The sequence below is a fragment of the Rhinolophus sinicus genome, chromosome 2 (assembly GCF_057876585.1).
Source record: "Rhinolophus sinicus isolate RSI-liver-muscle chromosome 2, RSI-T2T, whole genome shotgun sequence".
Taxonomy (NCBI): Eukaryota; Metazoa; Chordata; class Mammalia; order Chiroptera; family Rhinolophidae; genus Rhinolophus; species Rhinolophus sinicus.
In genome coordinates, this window is record NC_142502.1 from 102096991 (window position 1) to 102119730 (window position 22740).

General features: G+C 45.9%; 2 protein-coding genes across 5 annotated transcripts in view; both read right to left on the minus strand.

The window, feature by feature from the left end:
* The window catches only part of LOC109439660 (patr class I histocompatibility antigen, A-126 alpha chain-like), a 478827-nt gene that overhangs the window by 400369 nt on the left and 55718 nt on the right, over positions 1-22740 (minus strand). The window lies entirely within an intron of this gene.
* Positions 280-2832, minus strand: LOC148758857 (patr class I histocompatibility antigen, A-126 alpha chain-like). Its single transcript, XM_088794724.1, has 5 exons — positions 2467-2832; positions 2043-2327; positions 1527-1802; positions 663-938; positions 280-545 (listed from the first exon to the last, which is right to left on the minus strand). Exons 1-5 carry the CDS (start codon positions 2675-2677, stop codon positions 295-297), a joined length of 1299 nt encoding a protein of 432 aa, XP_088650850.1. The 5' UTR covers positions 2678-2832; the 3' UTR covers positions 280-294.

The window sequence follows — 22740 nt, forward strand, 5'->3', positions numbered from 1 at the left end:
AGAAAACATCACATGAGAAGCCAGGAAGGAGGCAGGACCATGAGGTCCTAAAGGAACCCCCTGGTCCTGGACCCCCAAGAAGTTTCCAGAACTGTAACTGCAGACCCACTACAGCAGAATCAGGAAACCAGAGGAAAGTACATGTGTGGGGACTGGACCAACCGCCCTCCTGGAGGTCTGTCCTCAGCAGGGACCCTCCGCTCTGACCTGTGACTATTGAGATTCAGGTCCCCATCACCAGTTCATCAAGGTGATAAATCTGTGCCTCATTTTCACACGTGCATTAATAAAGTGTTAGCAAATAGGACCCCGGACAGGGAAAGCACACGTGTGTGGATGGTCCTTCCCACTAACGAGACAGGACACACATCCACCTGGGGCTTGAAACCCCGCAGTGGCACAAGGCAATTCAGTCCCCGCCCCTTCTCTACCTGAGCGCTTCCTCCTCCACAGCACAGCTCCAGTGACCGCAGCTCCAAGGAGGACCAGCCCAGCAGTGATGCCCACCACCATGCCAGCGGGGATGGTGGCCTGAGGAGGTGGCTCTGGAAGAGAAGGGAAGGTGAGGGCCCTGACCCCCAGGCCTCAGCCCCGACCTGATGTCCTCCAGAGGCCCCTGCTTTCCCTGAGAAGAGGCTCTGTGCCCACGGACCCCTCCGTACCCCATCTCAGGGTTAGGGGCTCAGGCAGCCCCTTGTGCTGCACATGGCACGTGTATCTCTGCTCCTCTCCAGAAGGCACCCCCACAGCTGCCCACTTCTGGAAGGTCCCGTCCCCCGCAGGCCTGGTCTCCACGAGCTCCGTGTCCTGGGTCAGGTCCTGCCCATCACGCTGCCAGGTCAGGGTGATCTCCGCAGGGTAGAAGCCCAGTGCCCAGCACCTCAGGGTGACATCACGGTCAGAGGTGTGGTGGTGGGTCACGTGTGTCTTTGGAGGGTCTGAGGGGAAGGGTCAGAAAATTCAGGACCTTTGCATCCCTCATGGGACACTCCAGCAGTGGTCATGTGACCATCACGAGAATGGTCACGACAACTGGGGTGGGGGAAGGGAGCACAAAACCCAGGCACCGCAGTGGACATAGGCATCCGGGATAATCTCCATTCTTTAGAAAGTTCTAGAATCAGGGTGAGACAGCCTCATCAGTGACAGGTCTCCGATGGAGAAAAAAGGGATTCCTGGTCCTGAGCTGGGTGGAGGCCACATGACTCAGAAAAGCTGGGGACACAGCTCAGTCACACTGTGTGTGGGGCAGCGAACAAGTCCTGAGAGAGAAAGTCCCCCCGGGTTCCCAGAGCAGCTGCCAGAGTCACAGGGAAACGCTGATCAGTTATTTCTGAGATGGTCCCCCCACCCCCTGAGAGACCGCACCCCTAACAGTCCCTGAGAGAAGGGGGGCCCTTAGGGTCGCTCTCTGGTACCGGATCTGAAAACCCAGGCGGACTCCATCTCCCGGGGTCGGGGAGGGGTGTCCGGGTGTTGATCCCATTTCCTCCTCTCCTCGTAGGAGCCCCCGCGGCCCCTCTCACCTGCGCGCTGCAGCGTCTCCTTCCCCTTCTCCAGGTATTTGCCGAGCCACTCCCTGCACCTGCCCTCAAAGTGGCCCCTCAGCTGCTCCGCGTAATGGGCCGCCTCCCACTCGCGCCGGGTGATCTGAGCCGCCGTGTCCGCCGCGGTCCAGGAGCGCAGGTCCTCGTTCAGGGCGATGTAGTCGGCGCCGTCGTAGGCGAACTGACTGTACCCGCGGAGGAAGCGCCCGTCCGGCCCCACGTCGCAGCCGTACATCCACTGGTAGGTGTGAGACCCTGACCCCGCCCCTAGGTCAGCTCCGACCTTTAACCCCGACCTTTAACCCCGCCCCGCCCGCCCCGCAGTGATGGCGCGTGAACTGAAAACAAAACCGGATCAAAGGCCCCGCGGGCTCTTCCCGGGTGGACGGGCCGGGCGGGTCCCGCCGCCTCGGGGTGAAGCTCGGACCCGGGGACTCGGGGAGACCCCGGCCCGTCCGTGGGGGTCGTGACCGGGACCCGGGCCGCGTCGCTCACCGTCCTCGCTCTGGTTGTAGTAGCCGCGGATGTTGTTAAGGCTCACTCGGAAACTCTGTGCGTTGGCCTTGCTGATCTGCGTCTGCCGGTCCCAGTACCCCGGCTCCACCTGCTCCACCCACGGCCCCTCCATCCACGCCGCCCGCGGCTCCTCTCTCGCACTCGCCGCGTCGCTGTCGAACCGCACGAACTGCGTGTCGTCCACGTAGCCGACGGCGATGTACCGGGGCTTCCCGCGGCCGGGCCGGGACCAGGAGGTTTCGAAATACCTCAGGGAGTGGGAGCCTGGGGACGGGGACGGGGAGGGGCTGAGACCCAGGCGACCCTCCTCCCGGCGCGGGTCCCGGGTCCGAGGGCGAAGGGCCGGGAGGGGGGGGGCCCGGGAGACGGAAAAGGGGGGGACGGAGGGGAGGCGGCGGGAGACCCGAGTGGGCGGGGCCGGGGGTCTGGGGCCTGGGCCTCGCGGTGGGGACACATCTTCCCCGGGGTCCTGCGTCCCCACCGGGCGGTCCCCTCGCTTTACCCCCCCGCGGAGGCCCTTCCCTCCCGACCCCGCACTCACCCTCCCGGATCCCCGTCAGGCCCAGGGCCCCCGAGAGCAGCAGGAGGAGGGTTCCGGGGCCCATGACACGCATCCTCGGGGTCTGGGGACAATCTGCGTCCGGCGGGTCCGTGGACACTTTATAACCAGAAACGCGGTGACACTGATTGGCTTCTCTGGGAACCGGACACGCAATGGGAGTGAGAACTGGGGCCGCGTCACGAGTTTCCAGACAGGAGGACCTGACACAGGTTGTGAGAAGGAGAAGTAAAACCGCGGGGAGGTGGGGACTCCCCAACACTGAGCTTCCCGCCCCAGACTCCCCCGTCAGGGGACCTGAGACTCTGCCCTGACCCCTCCTTCTGCACGGAGCGCTCTGTGTCACGCTGTCACCCTGAGTCCTGACCCAGGGGCTGTCTGAGGAACCAGGACTCAGCCCCTTTTCCTCCTCTTCTTTTCCTGGAATCCCTGTCCCTGAAATGGACGCCCTGCCTCCCACCGTTTATCTCTCCCCCTGGACTCTCCTGGAAGAAGACACCCCCAGGGAACTTGATGCCATAGAGTGAGCTCGCCCTGGAATTGAGGAAGGACAGGGCTTTTCTCTTTAACCCTGGAGAAGTTGTGCCTGAAAACACCAGCTGGAGATTCTCACAGAGACCAGTCCCCTTGTTTATTAACCACAGTGGGAACAACCTTGGAAGCCCCTGATCACCAGGAAGCTAATCTGTAAAACCGTGATTTGTCCCCCTTGGTGCAGAAATGTGTGTAAACAGCTCTGCAGCCAGACTCTCAAAGCTCCTAAGTCTCACTTTCCCAGACGGTACACCAGTGACTCCGGATGTTTCTATTGTAAAATGATCTTCCTTCCACAGCCCTGAGGTTGTCTGTTGACTCCCCCATCCTCAATACAAAGAAGCACATGGAAGCAGTTTGTTACCGTGTATTTCAACCAGGAGCATGTACAACCTCAAAGCTGCAAGTGTTCAAAGCAGTTAAAATGCCCTTCACCAGGGCTCCTGTCTTGCCTATTTTTATGAATAATTCACATCTCAGCGCTGTGCATATTTTATTGGGACACATTATTATTTTTAAACTGAGTAGCATAAGGAGGCCATTAGAGTTCAGGCAACTCCACAGAACACACCACTAGGTCCCAGGTAATTTACAAAAGACCTATAAACAACTTACTTCAACCCCAGAGATCCACTGCTTTAGAACTCCTCACCTCTGCCTCTTTCCCTCCCCCTGCTTCTCCAACCCTTCTCTCTCTCTCTCTCACCCCTCAGGCCCTCTTCCCCCATTAGTCCCCACCACCTTCTCACTCCTGATTGTGGCACTAGTGCCACCCCCTCACCTGCCAGCCAAGGACTGTTCTCCCCACAGGGAGCAGCGATCCTGCTAACGTCAGTGAGGCTGTGTCATTTCTTCCCTAAAAACACTCCAATGGCTCAGAATCACTCTGGGAAGCTTCTAGAATGTAAGGCACATGAGCACAGTGGCTTTGGGCTGTTTAGGTCAAGGTTGTATCCCAGGCATATGAAGTCATTCATGATAGATAGTGGGGATTAAATTATTTGTTGAATGAATGAATGATTGTATTAAAATTTATATCATGTAAAATCGTAACTTAGAAATACAAAAAGAAATATTTTATTACAAACTAGTGGGCATATCAGTTCACAAATTCATTCCAGTGGAAAAAATGCTGTGTGCTTATTTGTTGCACAGTTGAGCCTTTGTATTAGTTTTCTGTTTCTGCGTAACAAATTACCACAACTTAGTGGCTCAAAAGAACACCCACTTATTTGCTCACAGTTCTTCAGTCAGAAATCCAGGCCCGGTGTGGATGGGATCTCTGCTCAAGGTGTCACAAAGTTGTGTGCTCATCCTGAGCTCAGGATCTTCCTCCAAGCTTACAGACAGCTGTTAGCAGGATTCAGTTTTTTCCAGTTGTAGGTCTAAGGTCCCTGTTTCCTTGACAAGTATGAGCGAGGGCGGTGCTGCCCCAACCCCTAGTCCACCAGCAGTCTTTGTCATGTGACCCTCCATTTTCAAAGCTGCCAGTAGAGAAAAGGCCTCACACTGAATCCCTCTCACTTGGAATGTTTCCTTAGGGGAAACCCCAATCAGTCCTCACCTGATTAGGACATTCCCCATGCATAATCCCTGTGTCTGAAGGTCAGCTGATTGGAGACCTTAGTTACATCTGTAGAATCCTTTCCCAGCACCTATATTAATGTTTGATTGCATAACTGGGAGAAGGTGAATAACCAGGGTTATTAGGGACCATCACAGAATCAGCCTAGGATGGCCTGCTCTCCCCTTTGTGTTTATTTGGGTCACAGTTGGAAATGAAGTTCAAGTAAATAGATTGTTGAGTGGTAATAAAATGCAAAGCAAGTGACGTGTAATATAATTAATTTAGAGCAAATAAAAAAGTGCAATAATTCATTCTCTGTTTCGACACTGTGTTAGTCATGTATGGCAGCATAACAAATTGCCCAGAAGCGAGCCGCTCAAAACAACAAATGTGTACCCTCTCCCAGTTTCCCCGGGTCAGAAATGCAGGAGAGATTTACCTGAGCGCTTCTGACTCAGGACCTATCTCACGGTTGCAGTCAAGTTGTCGGCCAGGGCTGCATCATCTGAAGGTTTGACTGGGGCTGGAGGACTCGCATGAAACAAGGCTCAGTCATAGGGCTGTTGGAAGGGGCCTCATTTCTTTCCTGGGTGGTCCCAGGAGGCCTCAGTTCCTAGCCGTGGGGACTTTTCAATGAGGTGGCTAGTGACTTACGTAGCTTCTTCCCTAATAGCAAGTGATGAGAGAGAGAGACAGAGAGAGAGAGAGAGAGAGAGAGAGAGAGAGAGACCAATACTGAAGCTGCAGTTTTATGTCCTAGACTCAGAATCGCACACCATTTTATCAGCCTGATGAGAAGTGAGTCCTTATGTCCAGCCCACACTCAAGAGAGAAGGAATTACTCCACCTCTGGGAAGAAGGCGTGTCAAAGAATTTACATACATATAAAATTTACAATTAAAATCCTGAATATTGTTTCAGGATTTTATAAAGCATAATCCTTCTTTTATCTGATCATTTTCTTCAATGCCTTAAATTTCACTCTTACAATGTAACGATTAAAAGTTTGAGACAGAAAAATGAGATACAACAGTATTTGTAAGTCTTTATTGTAGATGCCTTTAATAACAATGTTTCCTACAATAAACTGCAACAAAGTTGAGAACATATAGTAGCTTATACACAGTTTAAAGCCTGAGCGCCATAACATTAATGCCTTTACAATGACTATCTTTGCTTTTTTTTAGAATTTTCAAATTTGTTTCATTAAGAATGTCAGAAATATTGGCTACAATGCCAATTTTCTTACTGAACATCATCTTCAAAAATATTTGCCTAACGAAATCGCTTTTCAAAATTTAGAAAAATGTGAATCTCATGCCTCAGTCTATATACCTTGGTATCATGAGAACAATTTTGTTGTGATACAGTGGGCAGCGATGGTTAACTCCAATCCAGGAACAAAGTGTTCCCAAACTAGCTGTCCGGTTGGCATCCTCGAATAAATGTCACATCTTTCACTGAGTTTTTGAATGAGATTTGGTAGAAGTGCTTTGGACACCAGTGTGATTCTAAAAATCACTGTTGATATGTGACGCTTGAGACTGAAGTTTTTTTGTTTTGTTTTTTTAATTTTTATTGGGAAATATTGGGGAACAGAGTGTTTCTCCAGGGCCCATCAGCTCCATGTCGTTGTCCTTCAATCTAGTTGTGGAGGGCACAGCTCAGTTCCAAGTCCAGTCCCTGTTTTCTATCTTACTTGCAGGGGGTGCAGCCCGCCATCCCATGGTGGAGAGCTCGCACTCTAACCAATTGAGCCATCCGGCCACCCCTGAAGTTTTCTCAAAGCAGCTCTGTTGTATCTTCCATTCACACTCTCTATTCTACCCATCGTTTCCCCTTTATAGTATTTTCCAGTTTAGCTTACATTGATCAACAACGTGCATTTCCATTCTGTAAAAGTAGTTAATTCAGTTGTATGTGAAGTTAAATATAATACACCAAATCCTTCACAGATAGAATCACCTTGCAGGTCACACTGAACACTGTGTCCCAGAAAATCTATAGAGATGGCAATGATCACATGACCCATTTCTAGCCAATTCTGTTTCCTGTCACACCCCGGTCCCCCTCTCTGACATGGCTCATCACAATTGGCTGTGGCTTTGTTTGAAGGTGGGTAGATCTTTCTAAGGATCATTGCAGTAAACTTTGGTATTTTTTCTTCTATTTCCATATTAAAAAGTTAACCAGGAATGGTTCACAAGTCACAGTTTGAGATATGTCAGTTTAGGAATTACACTTTCTCTGTTTCCCTGCTGATGCATAAGTGGTTGTCCCAGTTGCTGTAACATGAGTGTGCTTGTCTCCTGGGCACAGGCAAGGAATTAACCGGAGAGGACGGTCAGGAGGGAATGCTGGGCTCCAAGGGTGTGTGCTTTAAGCACAGTAGGTAAGATGATGTGCACTTGATTTCTGAAATGCTTCTGCCAATTTAAACTTTCACCAGGAGTGTGTAAGGCTTCATGTTGCTGATGTGTCTGTTCTGAAAATAAACCAAACTCAGCTTAAGGAGAGGAATTAAGAGTTGGAAATCAGTTCCTTGGTTGCAGAATCACCCAGGCATTTTCTTTTCTGACTTACTAATTACTTCCTTTACTTTTATTCCATATGTTTTTCATTATACTCACCAGAGACACAGTTCAAGTCACTGATTATAAGGATCTTCAGTGAACACAGTAGAACCTGAACAAAGAGACAGCAAGCATTAAAACAGTCATGGCGACCATAACAAAGAACCAGTCAGAAATGGAGAATACAATAACTGAAATGATGAATGTGCCCGCAGACTACATGAAGCAGAGGATCAGATCAGTGATTTGAAAGACAAGGTACCTGAAAATGCCCATTGGAACAGCAAAAGGAACAAAGAATAAAAAATGAGGACAGTGTAAGAGACCCTGGGACAACATCAAGCACCAACATTTTCGTCAGAGGGGACGAGAAGGAGAAGAGAGGGAACAAGGGGTTGAGAACCTATTTGAAGAAATAATGACTAAAAACTTTCCTAAGCTGGCAAAAGAAATAGACACACAAGCCCAGGAAGTGCAGAGTCCAAACAAGATGAACCCAAACAGGCCCACACCGAACACATTATAATTAAAACAGCAAAGGTTAAAGACAAAGAGAGAATCCTAAAGCAGCAAGAGAAAGGCACCTACTGGTAGTAACTTACAAGGGAGCTCCCATAGCAGTTTGTATTGATTTCTCAACAGAAACTGTGCAGGCCAAAAGGGATTGGCAGGAAATATTCAAAGTGATGAAAAGCATGGATCTACAGCCAAGGCTACTCTACCCAGCAAAACTATTATTTAAAATTGAAGGACAGATAAAAAGCTTTCCAGACAAGAAAAAGCTTTAAAAGTTCACCATCAACAAACCAGTATTACAAGGAATGTTAGAGGGACTTCTTTAACATGCACACACACACAAATCACAAATATGAATAATCAAATGACAATAACTACAAATCTATCAACAATTGCTTTCAATGGAAATGGATTAAATGCTCCAATCAAAAAATAAGGTGGCTGAATGGGTGAAAAAACAAAATCCTTACATATGCTGCCTACAAGAGACTCACTTCAGATTGAAAGACACACACAGACTGAAAGTAAAGGGATGGAAAAAGTTATTTCATGTAAGAAAAAATAAAAAAGCTGGGGAAGCAATACTTATACTAGACAAAATAGACTTTAAAACAAGAGACAAAGAAGAACCCAGCCATCCCACTTGTGGTTATTTATCTGAAACAACCCAAAACACTACTACAAGGGGATGTGTGCATCCATATGTTCCTTGAAGCATTGTTTACAATGGCCAGGATGTGGAGGCAGCCAAGGTGTCCATCAATGGATGAATGGATTATGAGTAGGTCATATATAAGTACAAAGGAATATGGCTTGGCCGTGGCTGGGAATGGGTTCTTGCCATCTTGGTTGCATGAATGGCTCTGGAGAATATTGTGCCAACTGGAGTATGTCAGACACAGAAAGACAGATACAATGTGAGTTCACTTATATGTGGAATCTAAAACACAAAATAAACAAAACATAAACACATCGTAGATACAAAGAACATTTTGATGATTGTGAGATGGGAGGGTTGTTGAGGAGGTTGGTGAAGAATGCAAAGGGCTGCTGTGAGCGGCCGACCCATGACCTACTGCCTCGCCCAGAGGGAGTACGAGGCTCATAACACCAGCATGGGACAGGGAGCTGTGTCCTACACAACTAGACTGAGAAAGGCGTGAACCAGAGTGTGTGTGTGGGGAGGGCGGAAGAGGATGGGAAAAAAGAAAAATGGAGGGGGCCGGCCCGGTGGCTCAGGTGGTTAGAGCTCCATGCTCCTAACTCCAAAGGCTGCCGGTTCAATTCCCACATGGGCCAGTGGGCTCTCAACCACAAGGTTGCCAGTTCAATTCCTCGAGTCCCGCAAGGGATGTTGGGTTCTGCCCCCTGCAACTAAGATTGTACACGGCACCTTGAGCTGAGCTGCTGCTGAGCTCCCGGATGGCTCAGTTGGTTAGAGAGCATCCTCTCAACCACAAGGTTGCTGGTTTGACTCCCACAAGGGATGGTGGGCTACGCCCCCTGCAACTAGCAAGGCAAGTGGACCTGGGGCTGAGCTGCGCCCTCCACAAGTAAGACTGAAAGGACAGCTTGAAGCTGAACGGCATCCTCCACAACTAGGATTGAAAGGACAACAACTTGACTTGGAAAAAAGTCCTGGAAGTACACACTGTTCCCCAATAAAGTCCTGTTCCCCTTCCCAAATAAAATCTTAAAAAAAAAAACAAAAATGGAAAGGGATTAAGAAGTACAAAATGGTTGTTACAAAGTAGTCATGGGGATGTAAAGCATAGCATAAGGAATATAGTTAATAATGTAATACCTATGTATGATGTCAAATGGATACTAGATTTATCAGGGTGATAGATGGGAGGGGGATTGAGGAATAGGGTGAAAAATGTGAAGAGATTAAGAACTACAGATTGGTAGTTAAAAAACAATAATGGGGATGTAAAGTAAAACAGGGAATATAGTCAGTAATATGGTAGTAACTATGTACAGCGCCAGGTAGGTATAAGACTCGTCAGGGGGATCACCTTTTAAATTATATAAATGTCTAACCACCATGCTTAAAATATAAAATAATTTCACCATGCATGAAATTAATATGAAATAATTTTGAATATCAACTGTAATTGAAGATATTAAAAAGGGGGGAAGGTAAAGAAGAATAAAAGTTTCAAGTTTCCAGCTATAGAACAAATAAGTCCTGGGGATGTAATGTACAGCATGGGGAATATACTCACCAATATTGTGATAGCGTGGTACGGTGTCAGGTGTTTGCTGGACTTCTCATAGTGGTCACTTCGTTAGGTGTATAAATGCTGAACAACTACGCTGTGCACCTGAGACTGATACAATGTTGTCTGTCAGCTGTATTTTTTCAATAAAAATCATACAAAATAAGTAAATTTTAAAAAAGCCAAATGATTTCAGGTGTCAGCCACATGTACAGAAACCTTCACAGCAACACCTAGATCAGTGTTTGATCAAATACCTGGGTGCTGCAGCCCAGACAAGTTGACACAAGACTCATCAAAGATAAGGTATGAAAATGAAGTCACTGTTCAGAGAGGGAGACATTTAAAAGGAGAAAACAGTAAAAATTTTAATTACTCCATAAGCTCTAAGGGAACAGTTTCACTGCCCTGTGTTTGGCAATATGTGGGGGTAAAAGAAATAGAAAGCAAAGTTTATATCCCTAAAATTTTCATAAGTGACAATATCACTTCTTAGATGGCCCTGTGTCCACCCCGTTATGTTTATCAGGAGGAGCATGAAGCCTGGTGGCTTCACATTAGTGATGTTAACATTGATTAGGGGTCGGGTGGTGACCACCTACTATCCAACCACTATAAAGTTCCCACATCAATTTTTCATCTAATTGTCAGCATATCCATTGATGGTCATTGCCTATAGTCATTATTTCATTAGGGCTACAAAGGACAATGTTTCTATCATTCCTTCTGAATTACTTAGTTGGAATTCTGTTAGACATGTGTTTTCCCATCAATAATTTGGATGCACTCAATTTTCTGACAAAGAAATAGGATAATGATTTGAATTTATTTATTATTTATTTATTTATAAAAACAAGTTTGTGCCAAACATGATCAAAGATTTATTTTTCTAAATCAAGTACAAAACACACATGTCATTAGTGAACATATTAGTGAATTTTCACAAGATTAAGATACCCCTGTTACAGCTACACAGTTCAAGAAATAGAACAGAAATCCAGACCCTCTCACACACCCACAATCATTGACTGTGTGGACCTGAGAAATTAAATGGAAGTGTCAGAAATTCATTTAATTACCTGTGTGTCATGATTTTTAAGTGGTTCGAATGCTATAAAAATGTCGTTGCTGGGTATTATTCACCTGGTGTGTTTTTTTGTTTTTTTTTAAAAAAGATTTTATTGGGGAAGGGGAACAGGACTTTATTGGGGAACAGGCCTTTTTTCCAAGTCAAGTTGTTGTCTTTTCAATCTTAGTTGTGGAGGGCGCAGCTCAGCTCCAGGTCCAGTTGCCGTTTTCTAGTTGCGGGGGGCACAGCCCATCATCCCTTGCGGGAGTCGAACCGGCAACCTTGTTGTTGAGAGGACGAACTCCAGCCATCCGGGAGCTCAGCTGCAGCTCAGCTCAGCTCAAGGTGCTGTGTTTAATCATAGTTGCAGGGGGCACTGCCCACCATCCCTTGCGGGAGTAGAGGAATCGAACTGGCAACCTTGTGGTTGAGAGCCCACTGGCCCATGTGGGAATCGAACCGGAAGCCTTCGGAATTAGGAGCATGGAGCTCTAACCGCCTGAGCCACCGGGCCAGCCCCTCATCTGGTGTTTTCAGGCAAGTATTTGATGGCAGCAGCTGAGAGAAGGACCCCACTGCAAATTTTATGAGGGGGAGGGGGAGGGGCCCTTGGCAACCCCAGGAAAGGCAAAGCCCTGACAGACAGAGAGTGAACACAGCTGGTCTCCCCCAGGGCAGGGGTCAGAGGAAAGACCTCTTCTGAGGTTCCTACAGAGCAGAGACCACTGGGAGGCAGTTCTGTGTCATGAATACCACGTTCAAGACTGTGTGAGAGGAGATGTGCTGTTTCACAGATGCAGAGAAGCCGCTGACCATGGAGGCCTTCCTGGCACTGCGCCTGTCAATCAGGGTCATGATGCAAAGGTAAATATTAACTCAGAATGATGCGTGAACTCTGGCTGTGCGCTCCTCAGTGTGGGGGAGCCTGGGTACATGTGTGTCATGATACTCCAGGTAAAATTAATTTTAAAAAACAACATACCAACGAATTTTCTCTATTTTACACATGTTCCTGTGTTAGTTTTACTGTTATTTAGCAAATGTTAGTGACCACTGGTTAACTCAGCCGCTTGGCACTGGCTACAGGGCCTCAGGTTACATGAGCCCAAACTACATGAGTATCAGGTTCTGGGGGCAAAGGAACGGCACACATGTAACCTTGTAGGACCCGCCCACAGACCACCCGCAGGGCCAGGCAGCATGTCACCCAGATGTGTATGTGAACAGACTCTAGGAGTCCAGGGGCCCCAATGCCAATGTCAGATGCCCAGAGGCTCCCCATCTAGGGTCAAACATCTTGAATGTGGTAGCTGCCTCAATTTCTCCTGTTAGAATTTCTCACATATTCTTGGGGTCAGATGAAAGTGAATGAATGAGCGAGTTAGCAAGCAGGGACATGCCCCTCGTGCCAGGTGCCAGGGAGAGCAGGCCAGGTCGTACAGTCACAGAGATGACAAGTCGCAACTTGACCTTGGAGAATGTACCTCGTACATGACAGGAAGTCCAGCACTGGTCATCCCACCACATGCACACACCGCCCTCCCTGTATCAGCTCAAAGGAGCTCAGCTCAGCGCTCTGACTGGGCCGCCTCCTGCTGGGAGGAGCCTCAAGGCTTCCTCAACTGCCTGTCACGCTGGAGGCTGCTGCATCTGTATAGCCAAGGCCAGGAGGCATCTTGATGAAAGTGTTAGAGTCTCAAGTTTAGCATGGCCCGGTGGCCCAGTGTTAAAAAAATTCAGCATCAGCTCCACTCCCCAATTCTCTCCAAAACAAGAGCATTAAAATGGAAAATGGAGTGTCCTTACTACGTGATTCAATTTCTACTAACTGAGATGTTACAAGTCAATAGTTACCCTTGCTAGGGAAAGGGGGGAGAGGGGACTAGAAGGGAACACAGGGGACTTCTGCAATGTTCCATGTCTTGATATGGGTGCTGGTTCTTTAGGGGAAATTTATCCAGCTGTGCACGTATATGTACTTTAAAAAATATATGAGGGGCGGCCGGATGGCTGAGTTGGTTAGAGCGCGAGCTCTCAAGAACAAGGTTGCCGGTTCAATGCCCACATGGGATGGTGGGCTGTGTCCCCTGCAACGAAAGATTGAAAATGGCAACTGGACTTGGAGCTGAGCTGCACCCTCCACAACTAGATTGAAGGACAACGACTTGGAGCTGATGGGCCCTGGAGACACACACTGTTCCCAGATAAAAAAAATAAATAAAAATGTACGAGTAAGTTGTACTTCAATGTAAAGTTTACATTTCAAAAAGAATGTCTTCTTAAGACAACAATGAAAACCCACCATTACTATGGAAGTTTGGCCAGTTTCACCTCTGGCTTTCAACGCCTTTTTTCTGAAAATCTGAGTGTTAACTACCAAAAACTGAAAACTAACTGCATGGCTTGCCTGCTGCCTCCTTCAGGACTCTGCTCAAACTCCTCTTCTCAGCGTGACCCTGATTCACTGCCCCGTTTATAACCTGCTCCTGTTCCCACTCTTGCCAACAAGGCACATCTCTGATCTTTCCTGCTTCATTTTTCTCCATAGCACTTATCACCGTCCTACAAATACCTATTTTTCTATTTATTACTTATTTCTGCTTATCAGAATTTGACCTGCAGGAAAGGGATTTCTTCTTACACATAATTTACAGACAGTTGACTACACGTAAAAGCCATTTGGCTTTGAAACATGTGTATCTGTGTAAGAACACCCCAGTTGAGAAAGAGAACACTTCCGTCTCCCCAGAAAGCTTCCCCAGGCCTCTTCCCAGTCGCCTCCATCAGAACAAACAACTGTTCTGATTTCTGTTGACATCGATTATTTCTGAACTCAATTTAAATGGGATCATCCAATGTAGACTTTTTGGTATCAGGCTCCTTTTGTTCAACCGAATGGCTTTTAAAGTGGTTTCTCCCATGTTGTTGCCCAATCAGTAGTTTGCCGTTTCTTATGGCTGAGACTAGTCCAGTGTATGAACATCCATTTTCCTGTTAACAGATATTTGGGTTGTTTACAATTTTCGTCTATAGGAATAAAGCTGCTCTGGAAATCCTGATACATCTTTGGAGGCCTATTACCTTTCACTTTCCTTGAATAAATAACTAGAAAGAAAAGGCAGAGAGTTTTGTCACTTTGTTTACGGTGGCACCCTCAATGCCCAGAGCAGTGCCCAGCACAGCTTCGGGCTCAGTAAATACTCGCTGATGAGCAGGTGGCGCTCCATCTCCTTCCCTTCAGAGAGAGAACTTTGGCCAACTCAGCCCAGTATCAGACACTGTAATTCACTGCCCTCCAGTGGCCACGCCCAGCAAAGCCGAATTCCTAGACATCTTGCCAAGTTATCATCTAGACGTGTGGAATGTATATTTTGGACTCCAAAAATGAAGGCGCTGGGAATATAAAGGTGTTTAACATAGTCTTGGCCTCAGAGAATCACACAGTCTGGTGGCAGAGGGCGGAAGGAAACACAAGAGCCACAGAAGAAATGCACAGGGTCAGGGTAAGAGCACGACAGGGGTGGGGGGCAGGGGGAAGCCCCGGCTTAGGGGAGACTTAAAGGACGCACAAGGATCAGCCTGGGGATAAAGGGATGGAGCAGGACGAGGCTGTCGATGAAAAACGTCCATTCTGGATCCCTGAGTGCAAGGGGTGAGGAGGGCGGAGATCACACAACAAGCCAGAGAACCTGGACATTTGAACCTGTAGGTGATGAGATGCTACTGAAGGGTGTAAGCAGAGGAGCAGAGGGCAAGTCTGTGTTTAAATGGTGTGAAGATAGGTTAGAAGGGGACAGAATCAGACGTGGGAAAACACACCTGGCCATTTCAGCAACCCAGGCCTGACCTAGGACAGTCGTAGGATGAATGGAGAGGGAAGCAATTTCAAGGAATGTTTAGGACATAAAATCATCAGAGCTTTGTACCTGATTGGGTATGGAAGCGTGAGACAAAGGACTCATTCTTGGCATTTCCGACTTAGGTGACAGGAAATGCTGCTGAGAGAAAAGGGTGGCTGTGCGTGGAGAGGAGTCAGTCAAACACTGTGTCTCAGGAGCCTGAGGGTGGCAAGGATGCCAGCTGTCCACACATAACTGTGCCCCTTCCTCCCTGCTGGTAGGACCCTGAGGGTACTGACCACTTGGGATACAGACTATGTTTTCCAGCCTCACTTGCAGATAGTTATGACCGTAAGACTGAGTTCAGACAGAGATTCAAACCCAAGCATCATGCACTTCAGAAGTGTCCTTAAACGGAAGGAGTATGCCTTTCTCCCTTTCCTCCTTCATACTAGCTGGAATACAGATGTGATGGCAGAGCACACAGCTATTGTGGACCCCGAGAGGGAAACCACGCACTGAGAATGGCAGAGGAACAGGAGGAAGGAGTCTGGGCCCTGACATACCGGAGCAGCACACAGCCCTGCACTCATTACCTCTTGACTTTTCATGTGAGAGAAATAAGCTTTTCTCTCTTGCTTAAGATAGTTCAGGTATTTGGGGTTCCCTGTCACGTACAGCCAATCCTGATTGTCCATGAAAAGTGGAAATGTCACACAAGGAACTGGATAATGGGTCAGAGGAAGGGGAAAGCCTTCTCTTACCTCTGAGTTCCAGTGCCAATGTGCTTCTAAATAGAAGCTGAAATGAAAACCCTACTGAACTGCTTCATGTGGACGAGAAGAGGGAGAGTTGTTTGATACTCAGTGTTTCATTTGTACTGAAATCACCAGGCACCACTCTTCTTTTGAGAATAGGACATGTCACGAGCCTCACTCTTCTACATGATTTCCTCCCATGTGTCACTTAAATAGATCAATAATATCGTCTAAGCCCAAAAGGTTTCAGAGATCAGAGACTAGAGGTATTCTGCAGCCCCAGGGATCGAAGCCCAGAGACCGTGTCTCCCCAGGGGTGACCCTCTAGCACTGTCACCCCTGGACCCAGACAGCGGGCTTACCCATAGCGGACCCACCTCTCTGTGAGCAGCTGGCTGCAGCAGAAGCTGCGTGGGGGCTGGACTAGCCATAGAAAACTTCTCTGCCAACTCAGAGGGCACTCACTGGATCTCCATTTTCAACTATTTTACAAAAAACATAACACAAAGCATAAAGCAAGCTCAGGTAGGAATTTATAAAATGACAGGGAACAGAGGAGGGAGGACGTGGGAGAGAGGCCAGTTGCCCAGTGACATGAGGATCCCACAGCTTTACAAAGGCAGGTCCTCCACGTTATAGCTCAGTGCGATGGGGTGGAAGGGAGAGGCTGCCCGCTGAGACTGCCCAGGATGCCGAGGGCAACGCCTGGCCTGTTCCATGGGCAAGGATACCTGGGGCCTCCTGCACGAGGGAGCGTCCCAGCAGAAAGGTCATAGCAGCTGCCCTGTTAGGATGCAACGCCATGAGAGAAGCGGGAGAAAGAAGTGTTGTTACTCAAACAACAGACTTATTCTTGATGGTCACACACAATGTTGTTTCTATGTTCAAGAAAGACCTTGGGGATGGAGAGAAGTCGGTATGACTTCTTTCTTTGAAACTGAATTTATGATAATCAACGGAGGAGCAGATAAAGTGTGGTATATCCATTCAGTGAAATATTTGACCTTAAAAAGGAATGAAGTACTGACACATGCTACAACATGGATGAAACTTACAAATATGCTAAGCGAACTGTATTTAAATAACAGCTCCCAAACTTTTTGGTCATATGACCTTGGGAAGTTATTTAACCTCTCGAATCCTCAGTTTGTTTATCTACAAAATGGGGATAATGCTAGTACCTACTTCATAGGATTATTGTGAGGATTAAGTAAAATAATGATTAACAAGGCTTTCGCCCACACATGGTAAGCATTCTTGTGTGAATAAATACATGGTAGCTTTTATTATTCTGTTGTGAACCCTCCATAAAGCCTGATAACCACAGCAGAGGCTCAGAGGTGTTCTCCATGTACTAACTGTACACGGACATTCTTAGGCGAGACATCTGGAGGTGGCTAAACCAGCCTTACTGAGACTTGTAATTGTCCATTCCTGATGTTTTAGCCACACCTGTGTGCTCTGGAAGACTCTGCATCTTTAAGAGGTGGCCCGTTATTCATCAGAGTATCCAACTTGGATGCAAAAAATCAGAGAGCTGAAGGGGTAAATTAACAGATAAATCATTAACGTTGTTCTAAATGCCAAAGGCCATTTGGGATTTATCTGTCTTTACCTTAAAAAGTAGAGTAAAAACCTTGTACTCTGTGTGGAGGATGATACCAAAAGCTGAACTTCTATGTGCTAGAACACTAAATCTCAAACCTGTCTTCTAAAGACTAAGTCAGAGCTTACCCTTAGATTTGCCTGTTGGAAGTGTTGCGTAATGAATATGTTTAGAAGAGATAATCTGATAATAAAAGTGAGCTAAACATAAAAAAATTATGTTAAGTGAAAGAAGCCAGACAAAGACCACATATAGTATGATTCCATTTTTATGAAATATCCAGAAAAGGCAAATCCAAAGAGACATAAAGTGGATTAGCAATAGCCTGGGGGCAAAGGGGATGGGGGTCTTGGGGCTGATGGCTAAAGGGTACAGGGTTTCTTTTGGGGTGATAAAAATATTCTAAAATTGTGGAGATGCTGACACAACTCTATATACTAAAAGCTACTGAATTGTACATTTATATGGGTGAATTATATAGTATATTAATTACATCTCAATAAAGCTGCTATAGAAAATAAACCCCACAAAACTTAATTTATAAATTAACTGCAACTCCAATAAAAATGCTAAAGGGTTCCTTACCTCCTGAATTTGGCAAGTTGACTCCAGATTCCATCTGGAAGAAGAGCCAAGACAAGATTTTAGACAGGGTGATGGAAGTGACTGGTCCAGGACTAATAATAAAACATACTATGAAGCTCAAAAATCCAAGCCATATGGTACTTGCATAGAAATGGAGATAAATAGAACAGAAATAAGTAGAGCAACAAAAGTAAAGGAATTTATGTTACATTATGAGGAGGGATTTCACATCAGTGAAGAAAGGATGTGCTCCTTATAAATGGTGTTGAAACAAAAACTATCCAGTTAGAACAGTAACTGTAAAACTCAATCCCTACCCACAGGAAAATAAATTACTAATGAAATTTAAAAAACTAAATGTAAAACCAAACCCACGGGAGTATTTGAAGAAAACATGGGAGAGTCTTTTTTATAATATTGGGGTGGGGAAGGAAAGGCTTCCTTAGCAAGATACCAGGTCCAAACGCCATAAAGGAGGAGATTATTTCCTTCGTGTCCCCCTCACACATTGCAGTGACTTACTGACTTGTTTCTGAGCCACCCTCACCCCCAGTAGGTGGGAGGAGCCACAAGGGCAGGGCCAAAGTCTGTCATCTTAGTCACTTTATTCCCTGCCACATAGTAGGAGTGCAGTAAATACCTGTCAAATGGACAGATTTGACTACATAAAAATCAGGATCTTCTATATAAGAAAACACAATAAACAAAGTTAAAGAGATAAATGATGATCTGGGAGAAAAAATATTAGGTTGAATCATATAAAATTCCTGTGGGGGAGGTAAAAAATGGTTGAATTAGCAATTTCATATGGTTGAAGCTAATTTTAACCTATACCAGATAAAGAATGAATATATCTAACCTGCAAAAAGCTCTTACAAAACAACAAGACCAAAAATCCTATAGAAAAAAATAGGTTTGAACCAGCAGATCACAAAAGAAACAAATGCTAATACATATGAAATAACCTCACTGATGAGCAAGTGGAAATAAAAATTGAAACAAAAACAGTAGTGTATTTGCCAGATTGGTAAACTATTTGATTAAGAGCCCAGTTTTGCTAAGGACGTGAAGAAAAGCACACTTAAACATCAGCGGTTGGAGTGTAAACTGGTGCAAACTTTTCTGGAGTGTAATTTAGCAGCGCCTATTTGGTGTGCCGGTAGGACTAGCAATTTCACTTCTAGGGACTCTCTTTCGAGAAATAGGTATTTTAACCCAAATGCACAAGAAAATATGTATGAGGATATTCATTGCAATGCTATTTGTAACAGCTAAAAATTGTAGATGATTTAAATGTCCTTCTATAGAAGATTTTAAAAATAAACTATGGTAAATTAAAGCCTTATTATGGAAATAAATGGAACTGCTGAAAAGGATGAGGCAGATCGATATGTGCAGACTTAGAAAGCTGGCCACAGTATCTGTCAATGAAAAAAAGGAAGACATAAAAAAGTATGGCTAGTTTGATCCCATTTTCCTGAACATAACAAAGAAAAATAATCTATGTAGGTGTATCCACACACAGGAAAAGGTCTGGAAACACACACAGGAAAAGGTCTGTAAACACACACACACCAAAAGGTCAATAGTGGTAGAGATCGCTGGTGGTGGGGGGTGGAGGTAGGGTAATAACACTTCTAAATTGTTTTCATTTTTTTTAATGAGCATGTACTTCTGCAACTTTTCTTTTTTTTAAGACAAGGGGCAGTAAGAAATACACTGCCTGCTGTGGAGCAGAGAATGGAGTAGAGAGAGCCATTAGAGGTCCAAGGACACAGATCTACGATGAGATACCACCAACTCATATAAAGATCACAGGTATTAAGACCAGAAGACCTGGGTTTGGGTTGGGAAAACTCATTAAATCTCTGAGCCTTAGATTTCTCACCTGGAAAATGGGTTGCTACATCTACTTTAACGAGATATTGGAGTCTACTAAATGAATCCAGGTATGTCAGAGTACTTTGCAAATGGTAAAGTGCTTTAAACATCAGGGTGATATTACTGTTTGGTACAGCAAAGCCCTAGGCTGAAAACTGGAAAAAGAAGGGTTAACACTACAAAGTTCTAAGGACAAGAGAGAAGGACGGGAACTGATGAGACGAGTCAATCAGTTAGAGTGTGTGGACTTGATTTGGACCCTGATTCAAACAGTTAAATACATTTATAGAATCAGGAAAACCTGAATACTGTTGTATATGAGATTCTATTACGGCGCTATTATTACTTTTTAGATGTAGCAATTGCATTATGGCTGTGGGTTTCTTTAATCATTATTTTCTAGAGATACATATGGAAATATTTATGGATGAAATTACATGATGCTTGATATTGAGATTCGCTACCAAGTAATTCACAAAGCTGAGGGGAAAGGAAATGGATAGAGCTACAGATGAAACAAGACTGGCTGCTGAAGTTGGATGATAAGTATATGGGGATTTACGGTATATTTTCCTTTTACATGTTTGAAACTTAACATTATTAAAATTTTTGTAAAAAATTAGTGCCCCCCCGTCTTCCTAGGTCTGGGAGAAGGTAATCAGAAGTCTGTGGCAGAGGTGAAACTGAGTGCAGCCGTGCCACGAAAGGCTTCTGTGCGTGGGAAGGGCAGAGGGACCCACGCTGTGCTGCACATGGTTTCACTGGGCAGCAGGTGGGGCTGACAAATGAAGTGCCGAGATCAGAACGCAGTCACACATCAAAGTGGCGGCGTGAGGTGAGCTTCTGTAAAGCTCCCCTGGAATTCACAATGAATCGAACAACAATAACTCCACAAAGGACTCCCTGCACAGCAGACAGGCAAGACGAAGAGGCCCACTACCGAAGTCACCTTCAGATGGGCGAATTGTGCGAGTGGGGGAGGAGGAAAGGGAGAAGCGCGCAGAGACGGAGCCGCGCTGGCGCAGGACACAGACCCAGCTCAGTGCGCCGAGCTCGCTGCTTCCCGGAACTACCGCAGCTGCGCGAGAGGGAAGAACTCGGACTGCTAGGGCTCCGCTTGTGGCCCCCAGGGCTGAGAGGACAGCATATACCACGTCTAAACCCAATGCTCACGGCAAAGACCTCAGGGAAAAGACTGAGGGAAGAAGGCTGAAAACGGTGGTTTAAGCCCTCACTGCCAAGCAGAGAATGGAAGCCTTAGGCACTGAGACTAGCCGCCCCCTCCCTCCCCTCCCACAGCTCGCCCCGCCCCCACCTGCCCGGTGCTAGAAGCGGAACAGTAGCCGTGTCAGATCAAAATAATAGAATATTTGCTGTTCTGAGAACTGTGGGCCACAGACACACATTCGGAGCCCAACTAGTTCCGGCAAAGGGGAGGGAGCTGTGGAAGCAGGACCGGCCGTGGTGGTGGTCGCCGCCATTGCTCTGAGCCACCTCTCACAACTCACCCCGCCCCTGGCCCCACCTATCTGGGCGGATACCTGCAGGAGTAAAAAACACTGCTGAAACATACGGGCTCTGAATCTGGAGGTGGAAGAGCTTTGGAACTTCAAAAGCTCTCCACATACCCATCAGGACACTGCGCCCTGTGACCTAGACGAACTATTAACAGAGGAGAAGCCTGTCTCCCAGGGAATCCCCCCATTCTGTGAGAAGCTGGAATAGTGCAGAGAAAACATAGCACTACTGTGTGGGAGAGAAAAAAAAGGCTACAGTCGGAGAAAAAATAAAACATTCTACCAACAAGTACTGGAAAACAAAAGAAAGACCTCTTCCTATCAACCTGTTGCAGAAACCACTCCTGTAGATAACTAGGAAGAGAAATAGTAAATCAGTAATTGCCATGAATAACCAAGGCAACAAGATAGCTCAGAAAGAAAGTGAAAAGTCTCCAGAAAAGGAACTTAAAGAAATGGAAATATGTGACTTAAATGACAGAGAATTCAAGATTGCAGTTCTGAAAAAACTCAACGAGATGCAAGAAAACACTGATAGGCAGTTTAATAAACTCAGAAACACAATCAAAGAAGAGCATGAGCATTTTATGAAAGAGATTGAAATTTTAAAAAAGAACCAAATAGAATTTCTGGAGATTAAGAACTCAGTAGAAGAAATTAAGAATGAAATAACCAGCTTAGTTAGTAGAGTTGACCAGATGGAGGAAAGAATCAGTGATATCGAAGATAGAAACCTGGAAATGACACAGATGGAAGAAGAGTCTTGAGACTTAAAAGAAATGAAAGAACTCTACAAGAACTTTCTGACTCCATCAGAAAGAGCAATATAAGAATAATGGGCGTATCAGAAGGAGAAGAAAGAGAGAAGAGAACAGAGAATATATTCAAACAAATTGTCGATGAGAACTTCCCAAACTTGTGGACAGGACTGGACCCTCGAATCGAAGAAGCAAATAGAACACCTAATTACCTCAATCCCAACAGGCCTTCTCCAAGGTACATTGTATTGAAGCTGTCTAAAATCAACGACAAAGAAAGAATCCTCAAGGCAGCCAGGGAAAAGAAGACGGTAACCTACAAAAGAAAGCCCATTAGATTATCATCAGATTTTTCAGCAGAAACTCTGTAAGCCAGGAGGGAGTGGGACCAAATATTCAAACTATTGAAAGAGAGAAATTATGAGCCAAGAATAATAATATATCCAGCAAAGATATCCTTTAGATATGAAGGAGGAATAAAGACCTTTTCAGACATACAGAAACTGAGGGAATTTTCTAATACACGACCTGCACTACAAGAAATACTGAAGGAGGCTATTTGACCACCATCAACAGGGACAATTTGTGGCAACCAAAACAAAAAAGGGGGAGAGTAAAGGCCTGAACCGGAATATGGGAATGGAGAAAGTAAGCGTGCTGAAGAATATGGCATACTCTAAATATCAAACTTTC